The sequence below is a fragment of the Calidris pugnax genome, unplaced genomic scaffold, assembly GCF_001431845.1.
Source record: "Calidris pugnax isolate Ruff unplaced genomic scaffold, ASM143184v1 scaffold188, whole genome shotgun sequence".
NCBI lineage: Eukaryota > Metazoa > Chordata > Aves > Charadriiformes > Scolopacidae > Calidris > Calidris pugnax.
In genome coordinates this window covers 4,563,200-4,590,323 of record NW_015091257.1, presented here as the reverse complement: position 1 = coordinate 4,590,323, position 27,124 = coordinate 4,563,200, and the positions used below count along the sequence as shown (strand labels likewise).

Here is a 27,124-nt window from a genome sequence, read left to right as displayed (position 1 = left end):
CTGCAGTTCAGAGCTCTAACTGCTATTTCACTTTTGCTCAAAATACCTCGGATATTTGAAAAAGTCAACAGTTTCATAACCAACCTTGGACAAGCTAATCTTTGACTAGCATACTCAGCCAAGACAGAAACTTTTCTGATAACTGCTGGTGTCATTGATCTTCACCTCGGTCATCTCGCTGCAGCCTCACACTTGTCCTGCCTGACTTTTGCAAGGCTGCTATGGAGCAGTTAGTAATGATTACCTGTCAAGCCTCTCCCAGCTGTGGTAGCTTTTGAGATTTTGGTTAGCTTGCTCACACATGCTTCTCTGAACCCACAGTTAGACCAGCAAAAAATTACACAAAGGTAAGTGAAAATGTGCATTTTAAAAGCTTCATGGTTTCGCCTTTTAAATAAACCAAATCATCCTTTGTCATGTAAGTTTATTAGAATAACAAATTTAGTAATTACTACTCCTTAAAAATAATAATAAAAAAGCTACATCTCATTTCCTTCACATAAAAAATTCATTTTTGGACATTGTCTGAATTTTCATGGAAAAGACTGTAGAGAAATTCCAAATATGTCCTTTATTTATTTATTTAACCTTCATAAAAACCTGTTGTGCACATCAGAGGAAGAGTATACAAGCAGTATTCAGCCATGCTTGTCTTACTCAGGAGTTAATGGGAGGCCAAGGAGGCCACACATTAGAAACATGAGTTATGTTGCACGCATCTCCACAGGCTCTGCAGATGACTAGAGACAGATCTTTGTCCTACTACTGTCTATCAAAACAAGCTGTCAGGAACAGAAGGCGTTCTTTCTTGTCAAGTCTGTTCTTTAAACTTATACACGTTGGCTTGGAGTCTCAACTTCATTGCTTTGTTTCTATGCCTGTAAGACTATACTGCAAGACTGAATTAAATGAGAAAAAGAAGAAAACCAGGCCTGTTGGTTTGAGCTGAAACATTTTGCATTATCATTTTACACCGCTGGAGTGTCTGAATTTAGTTTGCCAAGCTTGCTTATATCCCACGCAAAGCAAGGCACAGAATAGAAAGATGACCCTGGATAAGGAGTACGTCCCAAATTCTAGGATCACCCATACAATTGCAATTCCTTTTCTTTGGTTTACATTGCAGTCACCTTGAAGATGGCCACGAAGATGATCAGAGGGCTGGGGCACCTCTCCTGTGAAGACAGGCTGAGAGAGTTGGGGGTGTTCAACCCGGAGAAGGCTCCAGGGAGACCTTATAGCAGCCTTCCAGTGCCTGAAGGGGGCCTGCAGGAGAGATGGGGAGGGGCTTTTTTTCAGGGAATGCAGCTATAGGATGAGGGGTAATGGTTTTAAACTGAAAGAGTGTAGATTTAGATTAGATATGAGGAAGAAATTCTTTCCTGTGAGGGTGGAGAGGCACTGGAACAGGTTGCCCAAGGAAGCTGTGGATGCCACATCCCTGGAAGTGTTTTAAGGCCAGGCTGGATGGGGCTTGGAGCAACCTGGTCTGGTGGGAGGTGTCCCTGCCCATGGCAGGGGGTGGGAACTCGATGATCTTTAAGGGATGGGGCACCCTCAGCTTCTCTGGGCAACCTCATTGGATGTATCTTTTTAACACTGAAGTCCCTATTTCACTTTCCCGCTACCCAGCGCCAACACAGTGCCACGCCATTTACAAGTCACTGCGAATACATCCCAGCTTTTGTGTTAAACTCCTTCTACTTGCTAAAATGGGAGGGGGAAGGAGGGAGAAGGCTGAACTACACCCCCCCCGCCGCGACACCCGCGGGCCATGGCCACCCCTCGCCGCCCCGGGCCGCGCCTGCCTCACACGCCGCCGCCATTACCGGCGCAGTCCCACTCCCTACGGGCCGCAGGCGGCCGAACCCCCCTTCCCGGGCACCCGCGGCTCGCTGGGACGGGCCCGGCCCGGCTCCGCCCCGCCGCTGTATAAGCCCCGCACCGCCAGCCCGCCCCCTCCCACTCCAGGGCCCGATCTGCGCGGAGCGGGAGGCGGAGGCGCGGCGGTGGGCCGCCGCCATGGTGTTGAACCCGGTGCTGGGGAAGCTGGTCAGCAAGAGGGTGGTGCTGGCCAGCGCCTCGCCGCGCCGGCAGGAGATCCTCACCAACGTGGTGAGTGAGGGCGCGATGGCGGGCGGGCCCTTGGCCTCCCCCCGGGGCAGGGGGAGCGGGCCGGTGGCGTCGCCTCTCCGCCCCTCCGGCGCCCTGCGTGGGCAGCCGCCATGCCGGGCCCCGCGGGGGCTGGTGGCACAGGGCGGGCCCGCAGCTGGGTGCGGGAATGCCGGGGCCGATAGCGGCTGCCCTGCCTGCCCGCCCCCCACACCGGCCGGGGCAGCGGCCTGCGGGGCTCGGGGTGGCGGAGCTGCCAAGCTGCGCGCCGGCTTACGGATGAATATAATTATTTATTTGTTATTTTTTCTTGGTCAGTTTTAGCTCCCTAAGCAAGGGCGCGTGTTGTCAGCTCTGCGTAGGAGCAAATCAGCCTGAGAGCGGCTTGAAGCGTTCTCTGAAGCCACCAGGGCGGTGGGGTGGTCGCACGAATAAAGGATTGGCTCAGGCTTAAAAATTGCGGCACGGTTACTTCTGGCATAAAAGTGAAAACTTTGGGAAGCCCTACAGTGGACGGAAGTAATTAAAAATGTACTTCCATTGCCCTAACTTTCGATACTCAGTACTGAAACTTATGAAAGTTTGATTTAGCCTTCTGAAACATACGAAAACTTGATGGGATTATAAAGTAGATGTCTCTTCTTTCTATAAAGCCCTTGTGGAGCACAAGGGAAGCTCTGACCCGTCATTCAGATCCTCCAGCCCCTGTGGAGGAATGTGTCCACCTCGCTGGGCAGGCTGCAGGTGGCTTTTGAATGGTGCTCGGGTATTACAACGTGTCTAATTTAGATTGCTTAGTGTTATTATTCTCCATGGGGGAAATTGAACTTAAATGGGATAAAGTATATTCTTTGGAAAAGACGGAGATGTGGAGAAGCACCAAGGTTCAAGCATCCACTAAGGTACTAGAAATATAATGTGCCTGCTGGGTGTAATAAATTTGCAGGTACAGCCTGAAGGCAAGAAGTAGGAAGAACAGGTGGTTTTTGACAAAACCACACAGAAACCAGCTGTTCTTGGTTTCTGTTTATCACATGTATAATGACACGTAAAGTGTGGATGGTAAAGCTCCTGTAAGAATGTGCACTACAGGTGCACAAGTGCCATGGAGGGATTCAATAAATAAAAATCCAGTGGTGGAGTGGCCTGTTCATGGCGTGCATAAATTTTATTCTATTAGATTATTATAGAAAAATGGTGAAGTTACTAATGCCATTATGTTCTAATAAATAATAATGGTAAAATTGAGTAAGCACACCAGTTTAAAGGTTTTTTCTGATTGGGTTTTTTGTTTTGGACTGCTTGCAAATGATATGTATACACCAAGCGCTGTAATAGAAGCTCTTTTTTCCATCTGTGTGTTTGGAGGGGAGGGATGTTAAAGTAGAAAGTGCAAAAATCAAATTTGTGACTTGCTTAGTATGTCTTGGGAGCAACCTTTAATAACAAGACGAGATTGACTGCATTGGTTTCCTTTGTTACAGGGCCTGCGTTTTGAAGTGGTTCCATCATGGTTTAAGGAGACACTTGAAAAGTCAGCTTTTGCAGCCCCTTATGAGTATGCCGTGGAAACAGCAAAACAGAAAGCTCTTGAAGTAGCAAACAGAATGCATGTAGTAAGTTACCAGGTGTTTTCGGCAATGGCATTTTTGTCTTTAAGTGGTGCGTGTTACTGTGACTTAATTTGCATGTACTTCTTAGGTGTTCTCTGAGTGCATTTTACCCACTACAGGGAAAGGGAAGTTTTCTGTCATTTTTGTGAAAGAGAGCTTCCTGAAATTAACTGACCTAATCCAAAGAAGGCCCTATGCCTGCAGTTTGGGCTTTCCACAAACAGGCCTGCATCTCTTGTCAGCAGCGCACCTGCTCTCACTTGGGATGTGTACTTGGTAGCTCCTTCCAGCAGCCAGGTGTGTGGCTGGATCTTACCCTGACTCAGGGCCGTACCTGTTCGCTCCACTTGTTGACCGGGGAGGCAGATGCTATGGGAAAGCACACCGATGTGAATCCAGTGCTTTGCTGTAGCTTTTATTAAACAGTAGTGCAACTGAACAGTTGTGACAAGAGAATACTCGGAATTTGTGAGTATAGAGGTACTGGAGGATAGCAGATAAAACAAATGCAGTTTTAAAGCATTCTGGACAAAGGAAAAGGCAATTTCATTTTAAGAAGGGAGAAGCTGATGTGATTTCAGGTGCTGTATTCAATGATACAACTTACATTATTAGTGGCATATCTGATTTCTGGCCTTGGCTGTGATCACTGTGTGTGAGCACGTAAGGCTGCTCTCTACCAGAACCTATTTTGAAGTCCAGCTGATGAGATCCCGCAAAACGTACCATAACAATTTCTTAATAATGCAGCTCTGAAAGAGAGGAGTATGTTTGCTGAGCCTATACTGATGGCAGAAAAGGAATGTCGAACACTTTAAACCAACAGTGTTGCCAGATGTCACCATTCTTCAAAGCAAATATTGCGTGATCTCCAGTGTAAATCGTTATCCAGGCTTCCGTCAACTTCTTTTCAGAGAATGGTGCGGCATGAGGAGAGTGGATTTTAAACTCAGCCTCAGTAACTGACTTGCATTGGGCTTTCATTGCAAAACACTATGCTGGAGATAATGCTAGTTCAGTGGGTTTCAAAATGCTCCTTCATACAGGAGTTTTCTTAATGATGTCTGGAATTAGTTCCATTATTTAAAGCATATCAACAACCTTTCTATAGAAGAATCACCTCCCTACAAACTTTTTAATATAATGATCACAGTTACAGACAAGTTTTCTGTCTTGCTGTGTTAAATAATAACTACGTACCTCATAACATGCAAGTAAATCAAAACTCGGTTATCAGGACAGATTGCAGTTTAATGCCAAAAAAGGCTGACTTTTGAGAAGGCAGGTAGCTCTTTTCTGGATGTGTTTATTCATCAATAACGTATTTGGTCAAAATTGTGACCTGTGAATGGTTTGCTCAAGCTTCCCAATTTCCTCACTTTTGTGGTGATATAAATGATAACTATTCTGCAAACGGTGCAAAAGGAGAAACAGTGTCTCATTTTCAGGTCAGTGTAGAACCCTACCAGTAAACCAGCAAACTTAACGTTTTCTTACCTTAAGTTTTAAAAGGTTTTGTTCTTTCTACCTCTTTTGAGAAATACCTTCTTTCTTTATGCCTCTGCAGAAACACCTGAGAACACCTGATGTTGTCATAGGAGCAGACACGATTGTGGTAAGAAGTCTTCTGTGGTTTAGCATTGTTTAACTTGACAGGTGTATAAAATACTTGTATCTTTAGGTTTAAAGTTTGAAAGTCTTCACTGAGAAGTTACACCTGCAATATGATGCATCTTCGGGGTTTTGTGGGTGTGGGTTTTAGGGTTTTTTTTCCCAACAAGGCAGTTTTTGGTATCTTTAGTGCTAAAGGCCTTACTTGCTTAAGTATTGCCTTGGATCCTCCAGTGTGTAATGGAAATTCTGTTCTCGGGCATCTGTTGACTGTCAAGAAGTGCAGATCATGTCAACTGTTCAATGCTGTGCCTTGTAACAGGCATCACTTTATAGATGGTGTCTCCACAGAGACAGTGAATGGTTAAGGACAGAAGAACTTCAATTACCCTTTTGTTTGAGAGCTGCAGCCACTCCAGTGCTGGGTGTTGCACTCATTATGAGCTCGACACTAAATTACCTGTTTTACCAAAGTGCTTCTTGCTCTGCTCGGTTGACTTGTGTTTGAAGCTCTGGCTGAAATGACGGTTTGAATGTCATTTCCGACCTCAGTTTCTGAAAAGTCAGAAGAACCAGCACACTTACTCTGTCTTTCTTTTTTAGACTGTGGATGAGCAGATCCTGGAGAAACCAGTTGATAAGCAAGATGCGTATAGGATGCTGTCAAGGTCTGTAATTTTAAGTAAGATTCCAAAGGTGTGTCTTAAGTTGTTTTGAAAGGAGCTGTACAGATGCCTTGATCTGTATGAAGAACTCAGTGGACACAAATTTTTCAGTCATTTTTAAATAGTGTAAGCCTGTTTTGCTACTGAAAGAGTTAGACCAGATTGATGTGCCCCACAGCTGCTTGCTCTTGTCCCTTCACCTTAGGGAGCTGATCAAGGACATGAACCTGTTTTGTTTTCAATTGGATTAGTTTTTAGAGTCCCTTATCTCAATACTGTATATATGCTTCAGCTGGTACAGGAAGGGGAGATGGAGAGAAATAATAATGGGAACGAGGCCAGAACCATCATAGAAGTGGTTTGGGGCTTGATGGTTAATGGAAAAATATTGCATGTACAATGAAGTACATGGTGATGTGTGTTCATGGACAATAGCTTTAAATACTGTGGTTTAACTGAAGAAGAAAATCTTCCATCAATGTTCTCCACGGAGATGGGACTGGTGTTTTTTGAGGCTTCTGCTTTTTCCTACAGGATACTTTTCCTTACAAGGTTAATGTTATTTTGTAGCACACACTTCTTTTAAGAAACAGCAGCTAAATACCTTTAGTCACCTCCTTTCTGAAGGATGAGATGTGGTGAATCCACTAGTCACTCTTCTGTTTTATGGGGAGAATAAAGAAAAGGTGCACTGCTTGTTTCACCAGTTTACATTCCAACTGCAAAGAGAACACAAGTGGCTTGGTAGTTTGTGGAGGTTTATTCTGTAAGTCTATTTTAGATATATATATTTTTTTCATTCATGACTTAGGCTGAATTTTTGATTCTTTGTGGCATTTTAGTAACTTAAAAATAGTTTAAAAAAAAAAGTTTCAGCAGCATATGTTTTTAGTAGGAGATTCCCAAAGGAGTCTGGCAAGAGATTTCTCACCACTGTTTTACTGTTTTTGCTTGAAATTATGCCAAGTTTGGTTAGTTCAAAAACTGTTTGTTTGTGGGGTTATTTTTGCAGAGCTAAGTCTACTTCTAACACATGCAAATGTCTTGGGTTTGGGTTTTTTGAAGTTCAGTAGGTGAGTCACTTAATCATGGATATGAAATGAACTTAAAATTTAGGTTTTGTATAAATCCTTAATTTTGTTCTATATGAACAGGAGAAAATGCAGACAAGATAAATATTTGTGTATATCCAAGATATCAGATTAAAATTTTCACTCACTGATTCACTTTACAGTTAATTGTGTGCAATCTTGTGGGGGACAGTAAGAGTGCAAGATGCTTCTGATCACATCAGATTATAGCCTGGCTAATCTCTAGGAGACTACTCCTTAATTAGTCTCTTCAAGGATTCAAGTTCTAATGCTATTTATAATACTTCCCTTTGCTTAGACATTAGATTAATAAAGCCCTCAAAATCAATTAGCCACAGTGTGGCGCTCTGGAGCCACTACAAGAGTGAGCACATGTGTCTGGGGTAGGAGTGTCTGTGGGCTCTCCTCCTCTACACTGCAAAACGTGACTCCCTGGGGACCACACTGCATGAAATGAGTCCATAAATTCTAGTTGCCTATCACTTGTTTAGTCTAAGTTGCGTCACGTAGCTATTTATTGCCAGCTTTCAGTGAAGATGTCTGTAATAGCAATCTTTATGCCAGTTGGCTTTTTCTTATGCATTTGAAATAGTCACTTCTCCCTGCGCAAACAAGCTGATACCATGGACTACTTTTCCAAATTGTGGACATCAGTACAAGTGAGGTGTTGGACACTTGAAATTACTGAATCTCTTGATACTGAAAGAAGCTAGAACTGGACACTTGAAATTACTGAATCTCTTGATAGGATGTTTTTGTTTTGCCAATATTCACCTATATTGAAATTAAAAAATAAAATGTATTTATTTAGGATACATGTCAGAGCCATCAAGTCATATATTAATATAATGGTCTGTTTGCCAGGCTTTAGTAACAATCTTGTAGAACATCTTTGCACATGACAGCTTGCATAAAACTGTTGCTTAATGCTTACTTTTTTCCCTGACAGGCTGAGCGGCAAAGAGCACAGTGTGTTCACGGGAGTGGCAATTATACATTGCCGCAGTAAAGGTACATGTGCCATTTTATTGAAACTCAGTAGTTTTATTCAAACTCAATATTTTCATTAAAAATTATTCTCATAAAGACTTATACGAGTAAAGAAACGGTGGTAATTTTTCATATACAGTCTGAACTGGCTTCCTACTCAAAATAAGATGAGAATTACTTTATCAATATATAAATTAAAAACTCCCCACAAAAGCCAACCTTCTTACTGTATTCAGTTTTCACACAGGAAGGAGGATGACAAAATACAATAGACTTTAGAAATACTGTCTCTTAAAGCTGTGGGACCAATTAAAAGACCAGTGTAAATCATGGGAATATTCTAAATGAAATTCAAGTAAGGCAGTACAAACTGTGGGACTGAGCAGAATCTGATCCATATCAACTTCATTCCTGTGTTTTATTTATACAAGCTGATGAAAAAGTGGTTGCTGTATCAATAGTTACTTCGTTTTTCAATAAATAAGACAATCTTTAGAGCCCATTTTTAGGGGATGAGTAAAGTAATGGCTTAATGCCTCAGACTGTTAATGAACTGTAGGGAGCAATACATCAATGTCCTTCATCAGATAATTTATATAGTAAGCAAGTGGTTTTTATGAGAACTGTACCATTAATATAATTTAAGGAGTGTTTGGTTTGAGGGACTTCCTCAGATAATTATGCCAATATTCTTTTAGTGGAACTTCTGCAAGAAAAATTTCTCTGAAATTTCACTGGACGTAGTCTTTCTGTGGACAAATTATTTACACCTTTTAGTATTTACTGGAATGATTACTCTTAACTCTTGTAATAGAAATAAAGAGTCAGTCATCCAGTACCCTTAAAATATGCTAGTATTGTAGAAACACAGCTGCTGCAAAAGAAACATGCTATCAAGGGGTTCCTGTGAGGAGTTGAGCAAGAAAATAATGCCTTTCATTGCTTACTCTATTGTAGAAACACAGCTGCTGCAAAAGAAATAAAACATGCTGTCAAGGGGTTCCTGTGAGGACTCAAGCAAGAAAGTAATGCCTTTCATTGCTTACTTTAGAAGAAAGTAAAAGTGCACACAACTGCAGTACTGATGCTATGATAGCATGTCTCTTGAAGTTTACAAATTTTAGCCACATTGTATTCAGGCCTGCAGTACTGATGCTATGATAGCATGTCTCATTTGAAGTTTACAAATTTTAGCCACATCGTATTCAGATGACTAAAAATACCATAAGTCTGCATATCACCAAGTGATGCAATCAATGACAAAGTCTGCATATCACCAAGTGATGCAATCAAAGGGTTTTCTAGAATACAGTTTTAGTTCATAATTACAGTGCCATTGTTAAATATACCTCATATATGTTACAGATGGGGTTTTCATCTTGAGCTGATATATTTTTTTTATCAATACTGAAAGACGAAGTAATTTGTCTTCATATGCAACAACTTTTTTATTTCAGCTGAGTCTTTAAAGTTGTTACAGATGGGGTTTTCATCTTGAGCTGATTTTTTTTTTTTTTTAATCAATACTGAAAGACAAAGTAATTTGTCTTCATATGCAACAACTTCTTCTTTTCAGCTGAGTCTTTAAATGTGTTTTTCAACATTAACACCATTAGCAGTTGGTTAGTATTCTTGCCTTGGTCTGTACTGTGGATTCTCCTTACTTCTGAAGAATTTTCACTGCTGTCAGACCAGCAGCAACAGGAGATGCTGACCTTGATTTTTAGCGGAAAGAGCAGAAAGAACTAATAATCTGCACTAATTTGTGCAAGGCTGTTTCCTTTTGAACATGTTTTGGGAAAGTCTCCATCTGCAATGATACCAGATTGACAGTGTACCACATGCAACAGGGTCTGCACCCGGCTGTGCAGTGCTTTATTGCACCTCTGACCTTCTCTCAACTACTTCTAGATACCAAAGACTGAAATAATCTTGTTATTTCTTGAGAGCTGATATGAAAATGACACTGATGGTTACTGATGGGACTGCTGGATGCCTGAGTCTGCAGTACAGATGTAGTTGCACGTTCACATTCAAGCATTTGTAACAGCTACATGTTTAACTATGGGGTGGCATTAAGAGTTATTTGACAAGAGTCATAAAGCTAGATGGATGTTCCTAGCCTTCTTTGTCCTCGGTGCTGGATGTGTATGTTAGCAGGCCATAATTAGCTCTGCATGAGCACTGTTAATGTAAGAGTGCATCCCACACAGGGAGAACAACCTGTTGGCCCCAAAACAGGACTGGAGAGGTTGAAAATGCAAGCTTTTACTTTTTTTGGGAAGTTATGAGTCCACCGTCCCTGAACAGCATAGAGGTTGAAAATGCAAGCTTTTACTTTTTTGGGGAAGTTATGCACTATTAGTCATTTCATACATCTGTGTAGTATCTTCAATTTTTTTCCATGCAAAAACTGTCAAATGAATATGAACTGAAATGAAACTGAGATGTTATGCTCTTTAAACTACAGGTTTTGTTTCTAATAAGACCTCTTCCTTTCTGTAGATAATCATCTAGAGACGGAAATCACTGATTTCTATGAAGAGACTAAAGTAAAATTTTCTGACCTGTCTGAAGAGCTCTTATGGGAGTACATTCACAGTGGGGAGCCAATGTAAGTAAGGCCCTGAAGCTATCACACAGTACTTGAGAACAGCCCTTAGGGTATCTTATTAGCCACCAACATAAAACATTTTGTCTTGTGTTTTTATGAAATTTTGTGATAAATGCTAGTGTGGGTGATGCAAGGTGTGTATTCTGTTCTTGTCTAGAGCTACCATTCCTCCAGGGAAAGTGAACTACCTTTTTAGTACCCTAACAAATTTGAAAATTGAAGAGTGTTGAAATATTCTCAATTAGAACAAGTACTCGTGCAATATACAATTACCTCTCTGTTAATAGAGGCCTTCAGGGAGCTTGGATACCTGAGACAATGGATTGTTCTCATTATAAAACAGGTGAATAGAGTGAGTACTGGATAATTAGGATATTGGAGAACTTTACTGAAAGAAGCTAGAACTTTGTTTATTTAGTTTATCAAAATCGCACTGCTCTGATGCAAGAAACGCCAACCCAATTTTCACTTATTCTTGTGGCCAACTTATATGTGTTCTTATGCCATAATTGTTGCTTAGCTCATGTGTTTCTTTCACCCTTGCAATATACTAGTTACAGACAACATTGATTCCACAGAACAAATAGGATGAGAACAGAATGCCTAACTACTCCTAAGATAAAGTTGATTAGATTGTTTAAAATAATAATATTTTTTAAAAGTACATATTTGGAAGCAACAAGGGATTGGATTGTTTGTGACTATGGAATTTGCCTTTCCTTTGTATTTGATAAAGCTGAGTGAAGGCAAATCAGGCCATAGTTAGCACTATGGACTGCATATCTGGTGATCTGAGGTGAACTTTTGACTCTGACTTCCGTTCTGAATGTATAAGAATACCAATCGTGGTGTTTTCTGCACTCATTTGTGCTATAAAACAATAGTCATGTTTTACTGGGGAAAGAGAAACCAGTGCGGACTTTGGACTTAAGTGCTTATGGGTAAATAAGGCATACTTTCTGAACATCTGAAGTTCCCATCTTATTAAAGAGACTGAAGCTAAATTGGATTATGCAGAGAAGAATCTTCTAGCAAGAATATAGTTTGTAACAGAAATTCCTAGTTAGGTTTTTAGAAGGTGATCTTTAGTATGCAGCTGATCAGAAAGTTGCAGTTTGAAAGAGAAATGACCATGGAATTTTAGGAGGAATGTCTGTTTGAATGATACTGTGAAATATTCTCATTATTTCCTCTGGAATAAAATATGCTTTAGCAGTGCTGTGCTGCAGCAAAATGGCTCATGAGCAGCACTGGGTAATTCTGTTCATTCTGCTAAACAAGGTGTGTGACAGCAAGGGTTTCTCAGGGACCAAAGGTTCAGAGAATATATTTCATTAGTTCCTGGAGCAGAAGACAATCAAGCCTCATTCATATAATCAAGAGCATAGGAAGCACTTGCTCTGGCCTTGGGAAGGAACTACTAAATGTAGTGTCATATAAGTTTTGCAAAACAGTAGGAAGTTTCTCACAGGGGTCTTCTGGTTGGTTTTTTTATTTATTTTTTTTGTCCCCTCCTCCATGGAAATCCATACTGATTACATGCTTATGTGCATTATTTATTTTTTTTGTCCCCTCCTCCATGGACACCCATACTGATTACATGCTTATGTGCATACAGTTTTTTTTAAACACTATTGCAGTTAAGTGACCATTTGTTTGTTTTCTTTTTTAATGGCTACTTAATTTTGTGAAATCATAAAAGATTTAAATGACCATATGAAAAATTAAAAGAAAATTGACTCTGTTGTTTAGAATTGGATTGAGTTCTTTTTATAGCAAGGATGAAATTGGCATATATTATTTTAAAAGTCAGTCACTGGTGACACAAGGCCTAATTCTAAAAGCATATAGCTGACATAAGGTATCAATAAGGGAGGAGGGAAAAGTGCTATCTCAAGGTAGACTGTGATGAGGCTATAAAAACCCCTCAAAAATTTTGGCTGCAGAAAGGCAGCCTTTCACTTTATTTTATTCCTGTTAAAATGTAATATTAAAGGGAAAGCTCCATTTCCTAGTGTATAGCAATTCAAAAATCCCGTTTGCTGGGATACTGATTCCTCTGTTTCTCATAGGAGACTACTGGAAGGGAATCCAGGAAAAAGTTTTAAAGGGCTGGTTCTGATCAAATCTAAGATGAAAAATCTACAGTCTTCTCTGTGTAGCAACCTTCTTTCACAAGTAGTTTGTGTAATTCCATACTATCTAAAGTTAATAGATCTGAGACTGACTGACCTTTGGTTTCAAACCTTGCTGAGTTGGACTTTCAGATTTGGTGTTATCATGTAGTAAGCATACCTCTAACTACCTTGTTCCTTAAATGTGAACAGTAAAATGTCATGGTAACGCTAGTAATTTGGCACAGGAACGTACTTTCACAGAAAGTAACCTTGGAAATCTCATTTGTCTTTAGGTGTAATTATGCAAATGCACTGTGTGGAATGGAAATGCATACAGGCAGATAAGCTGCGATAGACCGGCTGTGCTGGTGGATTATTTTGTGTTCTGTGCTACCTTTACTCTTAATCTTAACGTGTTGGTTTTGCTTTCTCTCTCCCAGGGACAAGGCTGGTGGATATGGAATCCAGGCCCTTGGTGGAATGTTAGTTGAGTATGTCCACGGAGACTTCTTGAACGTGGTGGGATTTCCTCTCAATCACTTCTGCAAAAAGCTAGCAGAATTGTACTATCCGCCCCCTAAACACAATGTGCAACATAAAAAGTATGACTCTATCCCTTCTGTGGACACTTTTGAGAACCTAAGTGATGGAGAAAGTGAATCTTCAAATTTCACAGAGCACAAAGGTGCTAGTAAGTTGGACAGCAGTGGGATGTGTTCCTCGGGAGCTATTTGTAAATCTGAAAACAGTTCTAGTGTCAGAACTGGTTTTATGGTACCTTTGGAAAATCAGAATGGAGTGTTGAAAAGTGCAGCAAAAGTTCCATCTAAAATTCTAGACCTGATGGATGGTTTTAGAGCTTCAAAGGTAAGGGGAGAAATAAAACTACTCATAACATTGCTAACTGATACGATTGTTTCATTGAACTTCAATATGTAGCAGGTAATGTGAAATACTTGAGGTGGAGTAACAATGTATTAATAATTAGAATAAAAGGACCTCTGAAGTACCAGAGAATATAAGATAGTTGAAACTTCTATTGCAGTGAAAACAATGGGTTTTTGGTACTTGCTTTTAGCTGTTCCATGAAATTTCAGTTAGTTACTCATTTGATAAAAATTTTTGCTTCTTGAGAGGAGAAAGTCCTCAGAAATTTTTTGTCCTTGCATGATTAACCTCAGGTATGGCTGAAACTTCTATTGCAGTGAAAACAATGGGGTTTTTTGGTATTTGCTTTAGCTGTTCTATCAAATTTCAGTTAATCATTTGATAAAAATTTTTGCATCTTGAGAGAAAGAAGTCCTCAGAAATTTTTTGTCTTTGCATGATTAACCTCCGTTATGAACAGTGCAGTTGTGCTTCCAGTATGTCTGGAAAGAGTACCCTCTTGCCTCCCATATGTCCCTTTTGTCGTCTTGTCTAATTAAATGCAGTTTATGCAAGATCATGATTTCCACTGGCTACATCAATGATTCTGGCTCTAGTGTAATTAGGCAGCTTCAGAATAACAGTAACTTCAGAAGCAGAACATTTACTCCACAAGTAAAGTGGAATGTTGTAGGGAAACTTCAAAATGTTTTTAAGAAATTTCTCACTAATTACTGATATTATTTTTTTTAATATTTTTCTTTGCTGATCACAAGAGCACAATCAAGCAGGAAAAAGTGGAATGTTGTAGGGAAACTTCAAAATGCTTTTAAGAAATTTCTCACTAATTACTGATTATTTTTTTTTAATATTTTTCTTTGCGGATCACAAGAGCACAATCAAGCAGGAAGTTAGAACTATATATTCTGTAAAGAAAGTATTTAATATGGTTAACTTGTCTGACAACACTGTGACAAGAATTGTATATATTATATTTCCTTTCTAATTTTTAATGCTTAGTGTGAGAATTCTGTGGAAGATCTTATTTTTTTTTTAATATTTTTCTTTGCGGATCACAAGAGCACAATCAAGCAGGAAGTTAGAACTATATATTCTGTAAAGAAAGTATTTAATATGGTTAACTTGTCTGACAACACTGTGACAAGAATTGTATATATTATATTTCCTTTCTAATTTTTAATGCTTAGTGTGAGAATTCTGTGGAAGATCTTAATTTTTTATTCCCTATTAAGGAGATTATATTTTTTATACTGTTTCATGTTCTAGGTATGTTTAGCTGATAGCCTCCATGCAATATCTGATGGAGACATAACAGCTTACGAACAGAAGGTCACATGCTCTGTGCAGCAGCCAAGTGTGGTAACAAATGAGTAACTGGACATTTTAAGGGCTGCCAGACTTTTTACTCAAAACTGCAGTGTAGAGAAGAAGGTGAAGGAGAAATGAACACCAGTAATTCTAATAGATCACTGATCTCCGTCAAGTCATTCATGTTTTAGGAAGAGGTGAAACAACTGCTAAAGCACCAGTGAAACCTGGAGCTAAAGATAGAACAGATTTGAGGGGAAACATGCATGGAGGGAAACACACAAGACAATGGACAATGGTTTTGCTGAAACAGCAGAAAGTTGTACTCGAATCTGAAGGAAAACCATAGTGTGGTCACTGTAGATGTGTGGGTGTGCTGCTTGCAGGCGTGCAAAGCAGTAAGGAGAGATTTGGCATAAAGCAGCATTGAGACTCCTGCGTTTGTGAACTTCCTCGTGTATCCATGGGGAGCAAGTTTTGATGTACATTAGCAGATGAGATGATGCTTAGCAGTTCTTCAATTTAAATAAAAAAAAATAAAGAGAATCATCAGGATTTTGTTGCATATTATGTACACTGTTTACAGTAACGTGATGCCGAATTAATTTTTGTGCTGTGAAAACCCGTGGAGGCTGTAAATAGGAGGAGAAGCTTTACTTTCCCACTAGACCAGTGTAAAGTCATAGTAAGAAGGGCTGATTTTCACGTTGAACTAGTGGGAATTTTTTTTCTCAGGGCTTGGCTCTTTGTAAAATTAATTACCAGTTGCAATGAACACTTCCTGTGATCTGACAAAACTCATCATCTCTTCACTTACAGAATAGGGATAAAAGCACTGAAGCATTTAGTTTCACAAAAGCTCTCGAGTTCTATTTCATTTTGATCCTTGAGTGTTGTTTGAAGGACTTCATAAAGCAGAGTGAAATCTCCTGCAAGCAAAGATGTTGCTGCATATTTAACTCTGAACAGCTGCTGTTACAGAACAAGAGGGGATAAGGGTTAGTTAAATCATACTTTCTCAAACTTAGTATGTTCTTAATTTGCATACTCTGATCCATATTCAGAGTATTTTCTTTGGTATTTCCCCTTCCTTCCCTGCCCTGAACTGGGAATTACAAAATACTAGAAAGACTGATCTGGATTAGCCAAGCTGTTGACCCTGTCTTCTCACCTTCTTTTTCCTATTCTTATAGTTTCCAGGTGGTATCAGTTCAAAGGTTGTGCAAGTAGCAATTTATCAGGAGTTTTTGTTATTGCGCTTGTTAAAGAACAGTAGTTGTGTAGAATAATTCTAGGCAAAACTTACAGTTCTTACATTTCTTGATTGCAGTCTTTTAAGCACAGCAAGCTAACATATTTTTCTTCCTGCATGTAGGCTCTGTTTGTAGCATCTAAGCTCAAGATGTTTGATCATCTGAAAGCTAAAGGTCCATTGAAGGCTGTGGATATTGCAAATGAGGTTGGAACCTCTGTGTGTGGAACAGAAAGACTCCTTGATGCATGTGCTGCTCTTGGATTACTGGAGAAAACACCACAAGGTGACTAATTTCTCCTCATTCCCAGCTGCTTGAAAGTCATGCTGGACTGGAAGAGATGCTTTGAAGGTCACAGGGTCTGACTTGATCTTGTGGGTAACTTGGATTTGAGGAAAGGGTAATAGATTGTTGTTTCTTTGCTTTCATTATTAGTAGCTGACATTGTTTTATTTTGGCTTTACCTAATGAACACATTCAGGTTTTCCTTGAGGAATCCTTAGATTGCTTTTGCTCTCTGGACATGGTACTGACTAAATTTCTAAGAAAAAGTTATATGGGCAGTGCCAGGGAACAATGTAATAGCTCAGATGTATCATTTGCACATCAACCCCAGGCAGCACTACAGGCTTGGAGAAGAGTGGCTGGAGAACTGCCTGGCAGAAAAAAGCTTCAGGGTGTTGGTCGCCTGTCAGCTGAACATGAGCCAGCAGTGTGCCCAGGTGGCCAAGAAGGCCAACAGCATCCTGGCCTGTGTCAGGAACAGAATGGCCAGCAGGACTGAGGAAGTGATTGTCCCCCTGTACTTGGTGCTGGTGAGGCTGCACCTTGAGTACTGTGTTCAGTTTTGGACCCCTCCCTATGAGAAGGACATTGAGGTGCTGGAGCAGGACCAGAGAAGGGCAACGGTCTGGAGAAGGAAGTCTTATGAGGAGCAGCTGAGAGAGCTGGGGTTGTTGAGCCTGGAGAAAAGGAGGCTAAGGGGGGACCTTACTGTTCTCTACAATTACCTGAAAGGAGGTTGTAGCAAGGTGAAGATCAGTCTCTTTTCCCAAGTAAAAAGCAATAGGACAAGAGGAAATTGCCACAAGTTATGCCAGGAGAGGTTTAGAATGGATATTAAGAAAAATTTCTTCACTGAAAGGGTTGTCAGGCATTGGAACAGGCTGCCCAGGGAAGTGATTGAGTCGCTGTCCCTGGAGGTAGTTAAACGATGGGTAGATGTGGTGCTGGGGGACATGGTTTAGTGGTGGACTGGGTAGTATTAGGTTAATGGTTGGACTCAATGACCTTAAAGGTCTTTTCCAACCCAAATGTTTCTGTGATTCTATCTAAAATAAGGACTATATTCCATTCCCTGCTGCATCAGAGTCACAATCTTCAGCAGAGTTGCAGGTTTTAATGAAGAGAGCTCTGAAATGTGTCCTTCTTCATAGACAACAGCTTAAGTTCTAGTGCCCCTACCTGGAAGAGTGCTTGAAGTTGTATGTAGGTGAGGGAGTCAGTATTGGGATGAACTTTTTCAGTCTGCACCATGTAGTTAAAAGTTTCCATAAGTTTCCATATAAGTTATAAGCATCATTTACACAGTAAGACTTGAAATGGTCAAGTGCCAAGAAAAGGAAACAATAGAGGCTTTCAACTCTGTTAGAGGACAAGACCAAGGAGAAAGACCTAAAGACAAAACATACTGGATAAAGCTTGAGTTTAAGGGAAGGAGAAGTCATAATCTAAACTAAAATGCAGTGAAGAATGAAGAACATGTAATACTCTCCCCCGAATATCAGATGTATAACTTAGGTACTCTGGTTTAAAAAATAAATAAATAAATAGAAATTGGTCCCTATCTGTATCCTCCAACATCTAAGTTCTTTTTATAAACAAAGTACCTGCTCCTTTAAGAATGAAAAGACCTTTAGAATGATTTCATAGAAGTCTTTGCACAAAAACTAATAAGATCTCAGGATCAGGATTTCTAGCTATGTAAGGGCTACACAGGAAAACATGCCTTCAGATTTTAAGTGACAGCTGGAAAGTACTGAAACAAAGCTGGTTACAATTGTTTTCTTCCTGCAAGGTTACAGTAATACAGATTCAGCAAATACCTACCTGACCTCAGATGGTGAATACTCACTTCATGGCTACATTATCCACTCTAATGACCACCTTTGGCCCCTCTTCACAAACTTGGAGTCTGCTGTCAAAGAAGGCAGCAGGCAGAACCATCGAGCCTTTGGAAAGAAAGAAGAGGATTTATTTAAGGTAATGTAAAGTCTTATTAGCATCAAAACTCACTGTGAGAAGTCCAGAACTGATCTAGGGTCAAATGGAGACTGAGCTGTCTTAAGAAAGTTGGTCAGTCTTAGAAATTGTAGAAACACAGTGCAACTTGCTAGTCTCAGACTTCTGTTCCCTTCAACTTTAGGCTGGAAAGTGCTGGAGCAATCACAGAATATACTGGGAAATATGATACTGACAAAAATTCTCTCGCTTAAGTGTTGGCCATACAGCTAACACACTCTCAGAACAACCTCTGGGCATGTTTAATTTGCATTTATGTGGCCTTTTTATAACACCAGGTAGTACCTTATCACACATGTACTCCTTCCATATTGGATGCGAATCGCTTGGTTGCATCCAGTTCAGTCTATGCTGACTGTGTAATCAAAGCTGTTTTCAAAGTTGCTTTTTGCTGATGCAGTGGATACGGGATCCAGTGTCTTATAAAGGTTTGTAGTTTCCTATATGCTTCTAGCTGGTATCTAAGAACTGTAATCCTTTCTTCCATCTGTTCCCATCTCTGTAGCATTCCTTTTCCAGTGCTAGCTCGGGTGGATGTGTTCAGACTGGAGAATCACCTAGGGTCTTAAGTAGCCTAACGCATCCGTTATGCACCTGGTGAATCAGGTTGAGGGGGATTAAATATTTGTGCCTGCTTAAGGAGAGGGGTAATAGCGTGAGCAGGAGAATATGTCAGGACTTCATCTCTGACAGTAGTAATGGCTTGAAGTGTGCATCAGACTACATCCTGCGGTCCTTAATTTGTACTTAACTTCTAGATGCTGGTAGAGCCAGTCTCCTTGAGGGATGTAGATATCTCCTTTTATATAGTTGATGGAAGGAAATAGAGGTTTTGGAGACTTAAGAAAGTCCTGTTAGCCTAATGTACCTAGATCACTGGTGGACAGAAACTCCTTTAAGAATCTTTCAAAAGCTATTTTAAAGGGAGTTTGAATACCTTTTGTTAGGATAGCTGCTGCAGTAGATGCTTAAAGTTGTGTGCATATTAAGTGTTTTAATGTGGGCGACCTGGATCTCATCCTTTGTTAAACATCTGGATTACCAACTTGAGTTTGTTTGGGTGATGCTTGTGGCAAGAGACTACCAGTTCAGGCCTGAACTCCATACCTGTACAGGATAGTATGTCCAGGCAGAATATATGGGCTGCCCGTGGCATTGTGCATACCACCACCTGGAGATACTTCCACTTCATGGTAGCTGTAAAGCTAGACATAACTGATGAAATCTGTATGAAAGTGTGACATAAAGGGATTCATGCTTATGTATCATTTCAAAGGTAAAGGCATGAGGCTTGTGGTACTGAGTGCTTGCCTGTCATCTAGTCATAAAACCCAGTATGAGCTTTAATGTTTCTGGTTTAAGTTATGGTTCAATCATCTAATTATTTTCCCATCAGAAATTCCCATCAGAATTAAACGAAAGCAATTTGTGAGTATATCAAGAAGAAGGAGGTACGCTTTAGGGGACTGAAAGAAAAAACTCAATCTGCCCTTTCAGACAGTTTAAAGTCTGGAGACGTTTCACTGTGGAGCAAATATGTTAGTAAAAGTATATCAAAGGCACAGTATTTCTTTAAAAAACACTTTTCAGATTATCCCTTCTTCCTGCTATGCTGCCCCAGCTTCAGTGGGCAGAAGTGTTGAATTTAACAGCCCTTGGAACATCACCAAGACTGGGTTCAAACCAGTCATGTGTATGTCCTTTGAGACTCACTGTAAAAGATGTCTGTGTGATCAGAATTTTTGAGAGGATGCAAAAACCTACTTATCACTACAGTGAAACAGAAAAGGATTTGGATGAGCAATTAGTCAATGGCACTTTTAACTGATCTTTTAATTTTAGAATGCTAATGTTAATGGTGTATACCTACTACCTTGTTTGTACATAGTTTTAGTTACTAAGTTATGAAAAAAAACTTCAGTTACTGTGATTTTTTTCCCTTCTTAGGACTATTATCAGAGCCAGGAGGTGAAGCAACGTTTTATGGCTGCCATGCACAGCATTGCCCACCTGACAGCAAGAGACGTGGCTACAGCATTTGATCTTTCGCAGTTTAAGTCTGCTTGTGATTTAGGAGGTATTGCCTGTAATTGAACTGCTATACCTATTAAAAGAAAAAGCTTGATTTCTGTATCATATTTCATTACTTAAAAATTTTGTGGGTGTTTTGTTGTTTTGTTTTTTTTTTTTTACTGGAACTGAAGTAATATTGTCTGCTGGTGTTTTTCTGGTAGTGTCAGAATAAAAGGACTGGGTGCAGTTAACTGACAGCACTGTTACTTAAATGGTTTTTGAGTAGTTTCAAGTGAATGTATGTTTGTCACAATCAGTGACATACTGACACATAGCTTAACACAGAAAACATGTGGTTTGTGGCTCAGCTGATAGAATATTGGGCTGAGATCTTCATTTTCAGCTGTGCTGTTGCTGTCCTTCGGCATGTTCAAGATTTTCAAAAGTAATGAAGGATTTATTTCTGAATCCTTCTATATTGGGCAATCAAACTTGAAACACTGCACTGCTAGAACAAAAAGTTTGGATTCTTCTAGAATGGATTTCAGTGTTTTGTGTGTTGTTTTAATTATTACTATCTAAGATGAACACCAAAATGGTGAAGACCAATGATACACCTGAAGAAGCTCTTCTTACTGTCCTTTTTTACCTTGTGCTCGGAGTTGCACAGAGGGAGCGTTACTACATAGGGAAAGATCCATTGATGGAAAAACACTTTACTTAGTGCCTGAGGAGGTGGGCAGCATCCTCAGTAAATTCTGAGGAATTTACACAGTGCTGGTGCAATTACACCAGTACAATTACAGTACTTGCCCTTTGTGCAGAGACTGCAAGACGTTACCATCTCTATCCTTCACCAGGCTGGAGAGTGTTTGTCAAATTTCAGATATCAGTGCTTTGTAAATGGTAAACAGTTCTAGTGCTCTTCATCCACAAATTACAAGTCCTTGTCCTTTAACGTCCTGCCCCTCAAAAAACCTGAAGTACTGGTATCAAAGGTCATACTAGCAATGCTGTGGCAGTAAGGAGTAATGCCTGCATTTCCCAAGCTTTAAAGCATTGCTCAATCCACCAGGAAATGCTATTGCCCATGTTAATTGTGGAACTGACTGTCTACTTCTAATTCTGATTTGAGATTTCTATCTTAATGTTACATACGGTTCCTGTCTTTAAAAATGTCTGCAACTGCTGGGAGAAAAGACTTGATTTGACTTTTTAAAAAAATTTTCAACAGGTTGCACGGGAGCTCTGGCTCATGAATTAGTACAAATATACCCAAATCTCAAGGTCACAGTATTTGACCTTCCAGAAGTCATTGCAAATACCTCTTACTTTCAGCCTTCAGGACAACACACAGCTCCAGTGACATTTGTATCAGGTAAATATAACATACGACCTTGTGTCTTATTTCTTTTATCCTGGAGCACAGAGCAGGCTCTTGTGCTCCAGAAAATTCTGTGCTATGCTGCTCTGACCCCAAACGTGCATCTTAGTACAAGGCAATGTAGGCTCACCCATGCTAAATGGGAACACTACACCTTAAGCCTGTGGAGATAAAAACAAACTTGCTATTGTTGGAAAATGTGCATAAATAAGTATGAATTAGTAATTTTGGGGTACCGCATGGGAGTAGAGGCTGCATGTCCTTTTCTCAGGCTTTTCATGTCTAGGCATTATATGTTACAGAACTCTTAACCTGTGATCTGCTTTTCTCCTTAACTACGTTTTCCTTATCTGCAAATCAGTGCATCCCTGTACCTGTTCATTCTTGTTTCTTTCTGCTGAAGCTCCTAGTTCCTCCACAATATTTTCATTTCATTTTGTAGGAATGTTCTCTGTGGTTTCTGTAGGAATGTACTAACTCTGCTTTCCAACAGGTGACTTCTTCAAGGATAATCTTCCAGAAGCAGATCTTTATATCCTTTCACGTGTTCTTCATGACTGGTCTGATGAAAAAGTACATGTGCTGTTAAGCAAGATATCAGCTGTTTGCAAACCAGGTAAATTTTTTCATCTTCTGGGTTTAAAGGTGCATGTTAATGAATAAACATAATGCATAAGCATAAGTAGCTCATATTAAGAAAAGCATATGGTTCTGTCTGATGCTAATAGTCTTTGCTTGAATGTCTCTGCTTGCATTATGGTAACACCTACTAAGAAAAAAAGGAAACAAAGCTGCTAATAAAACTATTTAAAATAAGCCCTTACTACAGTTGCAGATTTCACATACAACTATGTCATCTCCTGCATCTCTGCCATGCCCAGTCTTTCTTACTAAGCCCCATATCATCAAATACCTAAGCATGTGCTTATTTCTGTACATAGAAGTAGTCTAACTAAAGTTCCTTCAGGTTAATCAAGAAGCAGCAGTTTGTTTTGCTGTCTCAGTAGTGCCCAGAATACGATAAACTGGAGTTCAGCACTACTTTATGCACAGATTTCTTGAGAAATGTGTAGGCTCTTCTGCTTTCTTCTACATTTGGACAGTATAAAGTATCAAAGGGAAAGGCAAAGAGGAGAAAAGCCTGACTGCTAAAATCAACTGATTCCTTAATCCAACAGGATTAACTGTTGCTATGGAGTCTGTTTCATAGGAGAGCATTCAAAATTACGCCTTGGCCATAAAGCATAATCCTGTTTATAAATTATGAAAGAAAATTGTGGGCGACTGTCTTAATCTTCTTATTTGAAGGTTGGGGTATGACATGTTTACAAGAGTTGCTTAGTTCAAATGGAAATAAGACTGAGTTTAAGAACATAGTCAGGAAGTGATCTGAACTTCACTGAAGTGGAGACAGTGCTCTGAACTCCCCCTTCCTTTTAACGGTTAATGGTTGCTTCCAGGAAGAGATTACTGAAGGTAAATTTCCATCTCCAATTTCCACTGAAGACCATTAAAACACTAGCCTGAGGCACCTCCCTAACTATCTGAATAAAACACTAAAAACTTGAAGCTAGAAATACTTTACTGAACCACTTTTGGTTGTTTTGCAAATGCAGGAAGTGCCTTGCTAGTGGCAGAAATTGTGCTTGAGGAACAGAAGACGCACCCTCCTAGAGCTGTACTACAGTCCCTCAGTATGACTGAAGGCAAGCAGAGAAGTGGCTCAGAGTATAAACAGCTACTGGAGAAATACGGATTCACAAATGTACAAATTAAGATCACGGGAAACCTGTTAGATGCTGTTTTGGGCTTCAAGGAGAATCTGTCACCATAATGTGCCCAGAAGCAAACTGGGATGCTGAGTTTTTACAACACTAGTGCAATACACCCATCACCAACCAGGGCACATTGTCAGCTTAGGATCACTTTGACCCTTTATCTGAAGTGTAGTTGTTACAAGCCTTGTATAAAAGTTGGACTGCAGCTTCTGCAGGACTGAGTTCTATCCATTTAAAAAGTGTCTGGGGGAGGCTGAAACTCCTATGTATTAAATACCTTTATGTCCAGTTCTTTTGGCTAGTTTGCAGACCGCATTAAGCTTAGACTTGACATAGCTGTCAAGTCTATGGCATGTGTGAACTAGGCAAGTTAAAACTACAAGCTTTTATGAACCACATGAATACCTTATTTTTCTAGGACATTAAAATTAAAGAGAATTCTCTCTCTGCAGTGTATCCAGCGGTTACTGTTCATTTTTATCAGAAATGAAAAAATAAAAATGAATACTGTACCACCTGTATGAATTTGGGGATGTTAGTGCTCCTTTTCACTTTTCTGTGCAGCTTTACTCAAACATCTCAAGGATACCCCTTTTTAAGCACTTTATCCACAGGCAAAAGTGAAAATAGGATGAAGCTCAAATATGTTCCTACAGCAGCTATAATGTCACAGAAACTTCAGCAGCCTCTCACCTCCAGCCACATATATACCCACACAGGCTGCAGCTGAGAGCTATTCCTATCAGTTCCAGGTTTTCCTGAGTATGATTAAATGACCACATATGCTTTCTGTCCCATTACTTGAGATGAGTTTTAGGACTTACGTGTAAGTTCTCTTACGAAAATTAAAAGTAGAAGTTTCTTCATGGTCCATTCTTTTGTTGGAGAAGTACATACTGTATCCCATCTCTTCAATTAATTTGTAACTGATGTCACCTCTCCTAATGTTTATTTTCCCCTGATATTTCATTGATACTTATTTTTTCTATTTAAAGTGTACTTTGTAGTGGAAGCCTTCCTGGAGATTAAAGTTGACTTTCAAACTGGCTTTCTTCTCTATCAGTTGTGAGTTTCTTGCCTGTCACACTTCTACAGCAATAATCCCAATAAGGCAGTGCAAAAGAGGCTGTACCTATGCTGAATCACCAACCTCAGCAAATTAAGGAGTTGATAAGCAAGGTCACGAGTTGCATCTGCCTGGTAGACTCTGTCTTATGTTACTTAATCAGAAGTTACTTTGCTCTTTGAGCATTGAGTAAAGCTAAAGTGCCACATTGATTCAATTCATCATGAGAAATGTGCTTACTACAGAGCATTTCAGCTGTACAAAATTAGGGAATGTCAGACTTTTACCATATTGGTAAAACCATACTGGGGTTTTAAATTTTTAGCAGGTTCTTATGAATAGAAATTTGACTGATCTCATCTACACATTGAAAGAGATAAGGAGAAATATTAACCATTTAATAAATTTAAAATAACTTTATTTTCCATATTGACATGATGCTTGCCATTATGCTTAACATGTTTGTATTTTGAGAGAGACCCATTCTAGCAATCGGATGTTTCTCATCTCAGAGTTATTCATGAAGTCCATAATACTGTTGTTTAAGCTGCTATAAGCTGTTTCAGCCAGAAAGTTTCAGTCCTAAAGCTGGCACACCTGTAACTGTCACAGACTTTAAAACTGTGCCTCCAAGTACTATGTATCTGACTGTAAAATTTGAATAGAATTTGCTTGGCTACCACACAACCTCAATGTGATTAAAGCACAATACTCTGTACACACTAAGCATTAGTCCCTTGGGCATGGGGTCTGTGGTATTGCACCGTAGCTTTGCGCTCTCTGGATAATTAAGCATTGGAGCAGGTTGCCCAGAGAGGTTGTGGAATCACTGCCCTTGAGGTTTCAAGATTTCAGAACAATGCCCTGAACAAGCTGAGCTGACTGTAGAGCTGCCCTGCTTAGAGCGAGAGGCTGGACTACAGATCTCCTCTGCTCTGTTTCAGCTTAAGCTGTTCTATAATCATTTGACATAGCCCAGTCACTTGAGAAATTATAAAGTCGTCGTCTTTCATTAATGACCAAATTAAATTTTTCAGTTGCTCTTGAGAAAGCTGCTATCTTTTGCTGACTGGTAAAAGGGGTGGATTTCATGGTGTTACACTGAAAAGACTTCCTGAATCCTGACAAATGGGCTTCATCACCCTAACATTTGATTCCTAAATATTGGGCGTTCAAATTATCTAGTCACCTTTGACTTCTCTGCTTCTGTAATGCTTGCCATCCACTGTCTTGTCTGTTTGGCACCATTTCGGTATAAGTGTGAAGCAGCAATATATCCCAAAGAACTACTCTTCCTATCTTACTGTTTTGCAAAAACCTCGTGCCAGGTCTACAGAAGTCAACTCTTCTTCCCCTGAAAACAGGGACATGACTTGACTTGGGAGTGTTTGATCCCTCCGTAGCATGGAAGGGAGTTTCCTGGGTTTTGCGAGAGGAGTGGGTTATACATTTAATAGTGGATTTAATAGTCATTTAATAGCAGAGCAAATCCATAAACGATAAATTACCCGTGTCTTGTAGTTTGCACCCTTATATATGGTAGCAGAAATTCTCTTGCCTAATAATGGATTAGTACTGTTGCATGTATTTGTTTTTAAATTAGGCTGTGGGATTTTGCTGGCTGAAATGGTGTTGGATGATGAGAAGAAGATGAGGAGCACAGCTCTGCTGCAGTCTTTGAACATGCTTGTGCAGACAGAGGGAAAGGAGAGAAGTGGCTCTGAATATCAACACTTACTGGAACAACATGGATTCACAAATGTCAAAATCAGATTGACAGGAAATTTGCTAGATGTCATTCTCTGCATTAAGACCTAGAAAAAATGGATTTAATAGTAAAATCTGGATGTCTCTAGACATGTTTGATCTTTTCTAATTATGCAAAATACATTCTCAGTTTCCCATCAATACCATAAACAAGAAATGTTATGTCAGTTTTCTGAAGTTACTTTTAAAAGGGGGAGCAATGGATTGCATTTATTTTGAACTTGATCAAAATGGTGCCAGAAGATTCCGGCATCATTTGATAGCAGTGAATTGTGGCTGCACAACACCTGTACTACCCTCAGAAACAAGTCTCCAACCACAAATTGTGTCAGCAGCCCTGCAGCAGTAATCACCTTGCTGACAAATCACAGTTTCTTCATACTTGCTGCAATTAGAATACACCAGATTTTAGACCAGCACACACTGCTTTCCCCCTTTTCCTGGAGGTTAAAGTAGGTATCATTTCAGTACTCCATTACCATCCATTTTAATATCATTTTATGTTACACTCTCTACTGTAAATAAAGAAACATTGTCTAATGAAGTCTGGAAA

General features: G+C 39.8%; 1 protein-coding gene across 2 annotated transcripts; it reads left to right on the top strand.

Annotated features, from left to right (window-relative positions):
* Positions 1-1,968: 1,968 nt before the first annotated feature.
* On the top strand, positions 1,969-27,124 carry ASMTL (acetylserotonin O-methyltransferase-like). Of its 2 annotated transcripts, none has more exons than XM_014960364.1 (13): positions 1,969-2,115; positions 3,597-3,728; positions 5,293-5,340; positions 5,940-6,004; positions 8,042-8,103; positions 10,588-10,696; positions 13,254-13,680; positions 16,385-16,547; positions 18,340-18,524; positions 20,511-20,640; positions 21,811-21,954; positions 22,454-22,576; positions 26,408-27,124. In XM_014960364.1, the coding sequence occupies exons 1-13, from the start codon at positions 2,023-2,025 to the stop codon at positions 26,620-26,622; spliced, it is 1,896 nt and encodes a 631-aa protein (XP_014815850.1). In that variant the 5' UTR covers positions 1,969-2,022; the 3' UTR covers positions 26,623-27,124. The 2 variants fall into 2 exon arrangements, with proteins under 2 accessions (XP_014815850.1, XP_014815849.1); XM_014960363.1 differs by lacking the exon at positions 26,408-27,124 and adding an exon at positions 23,577-25,224.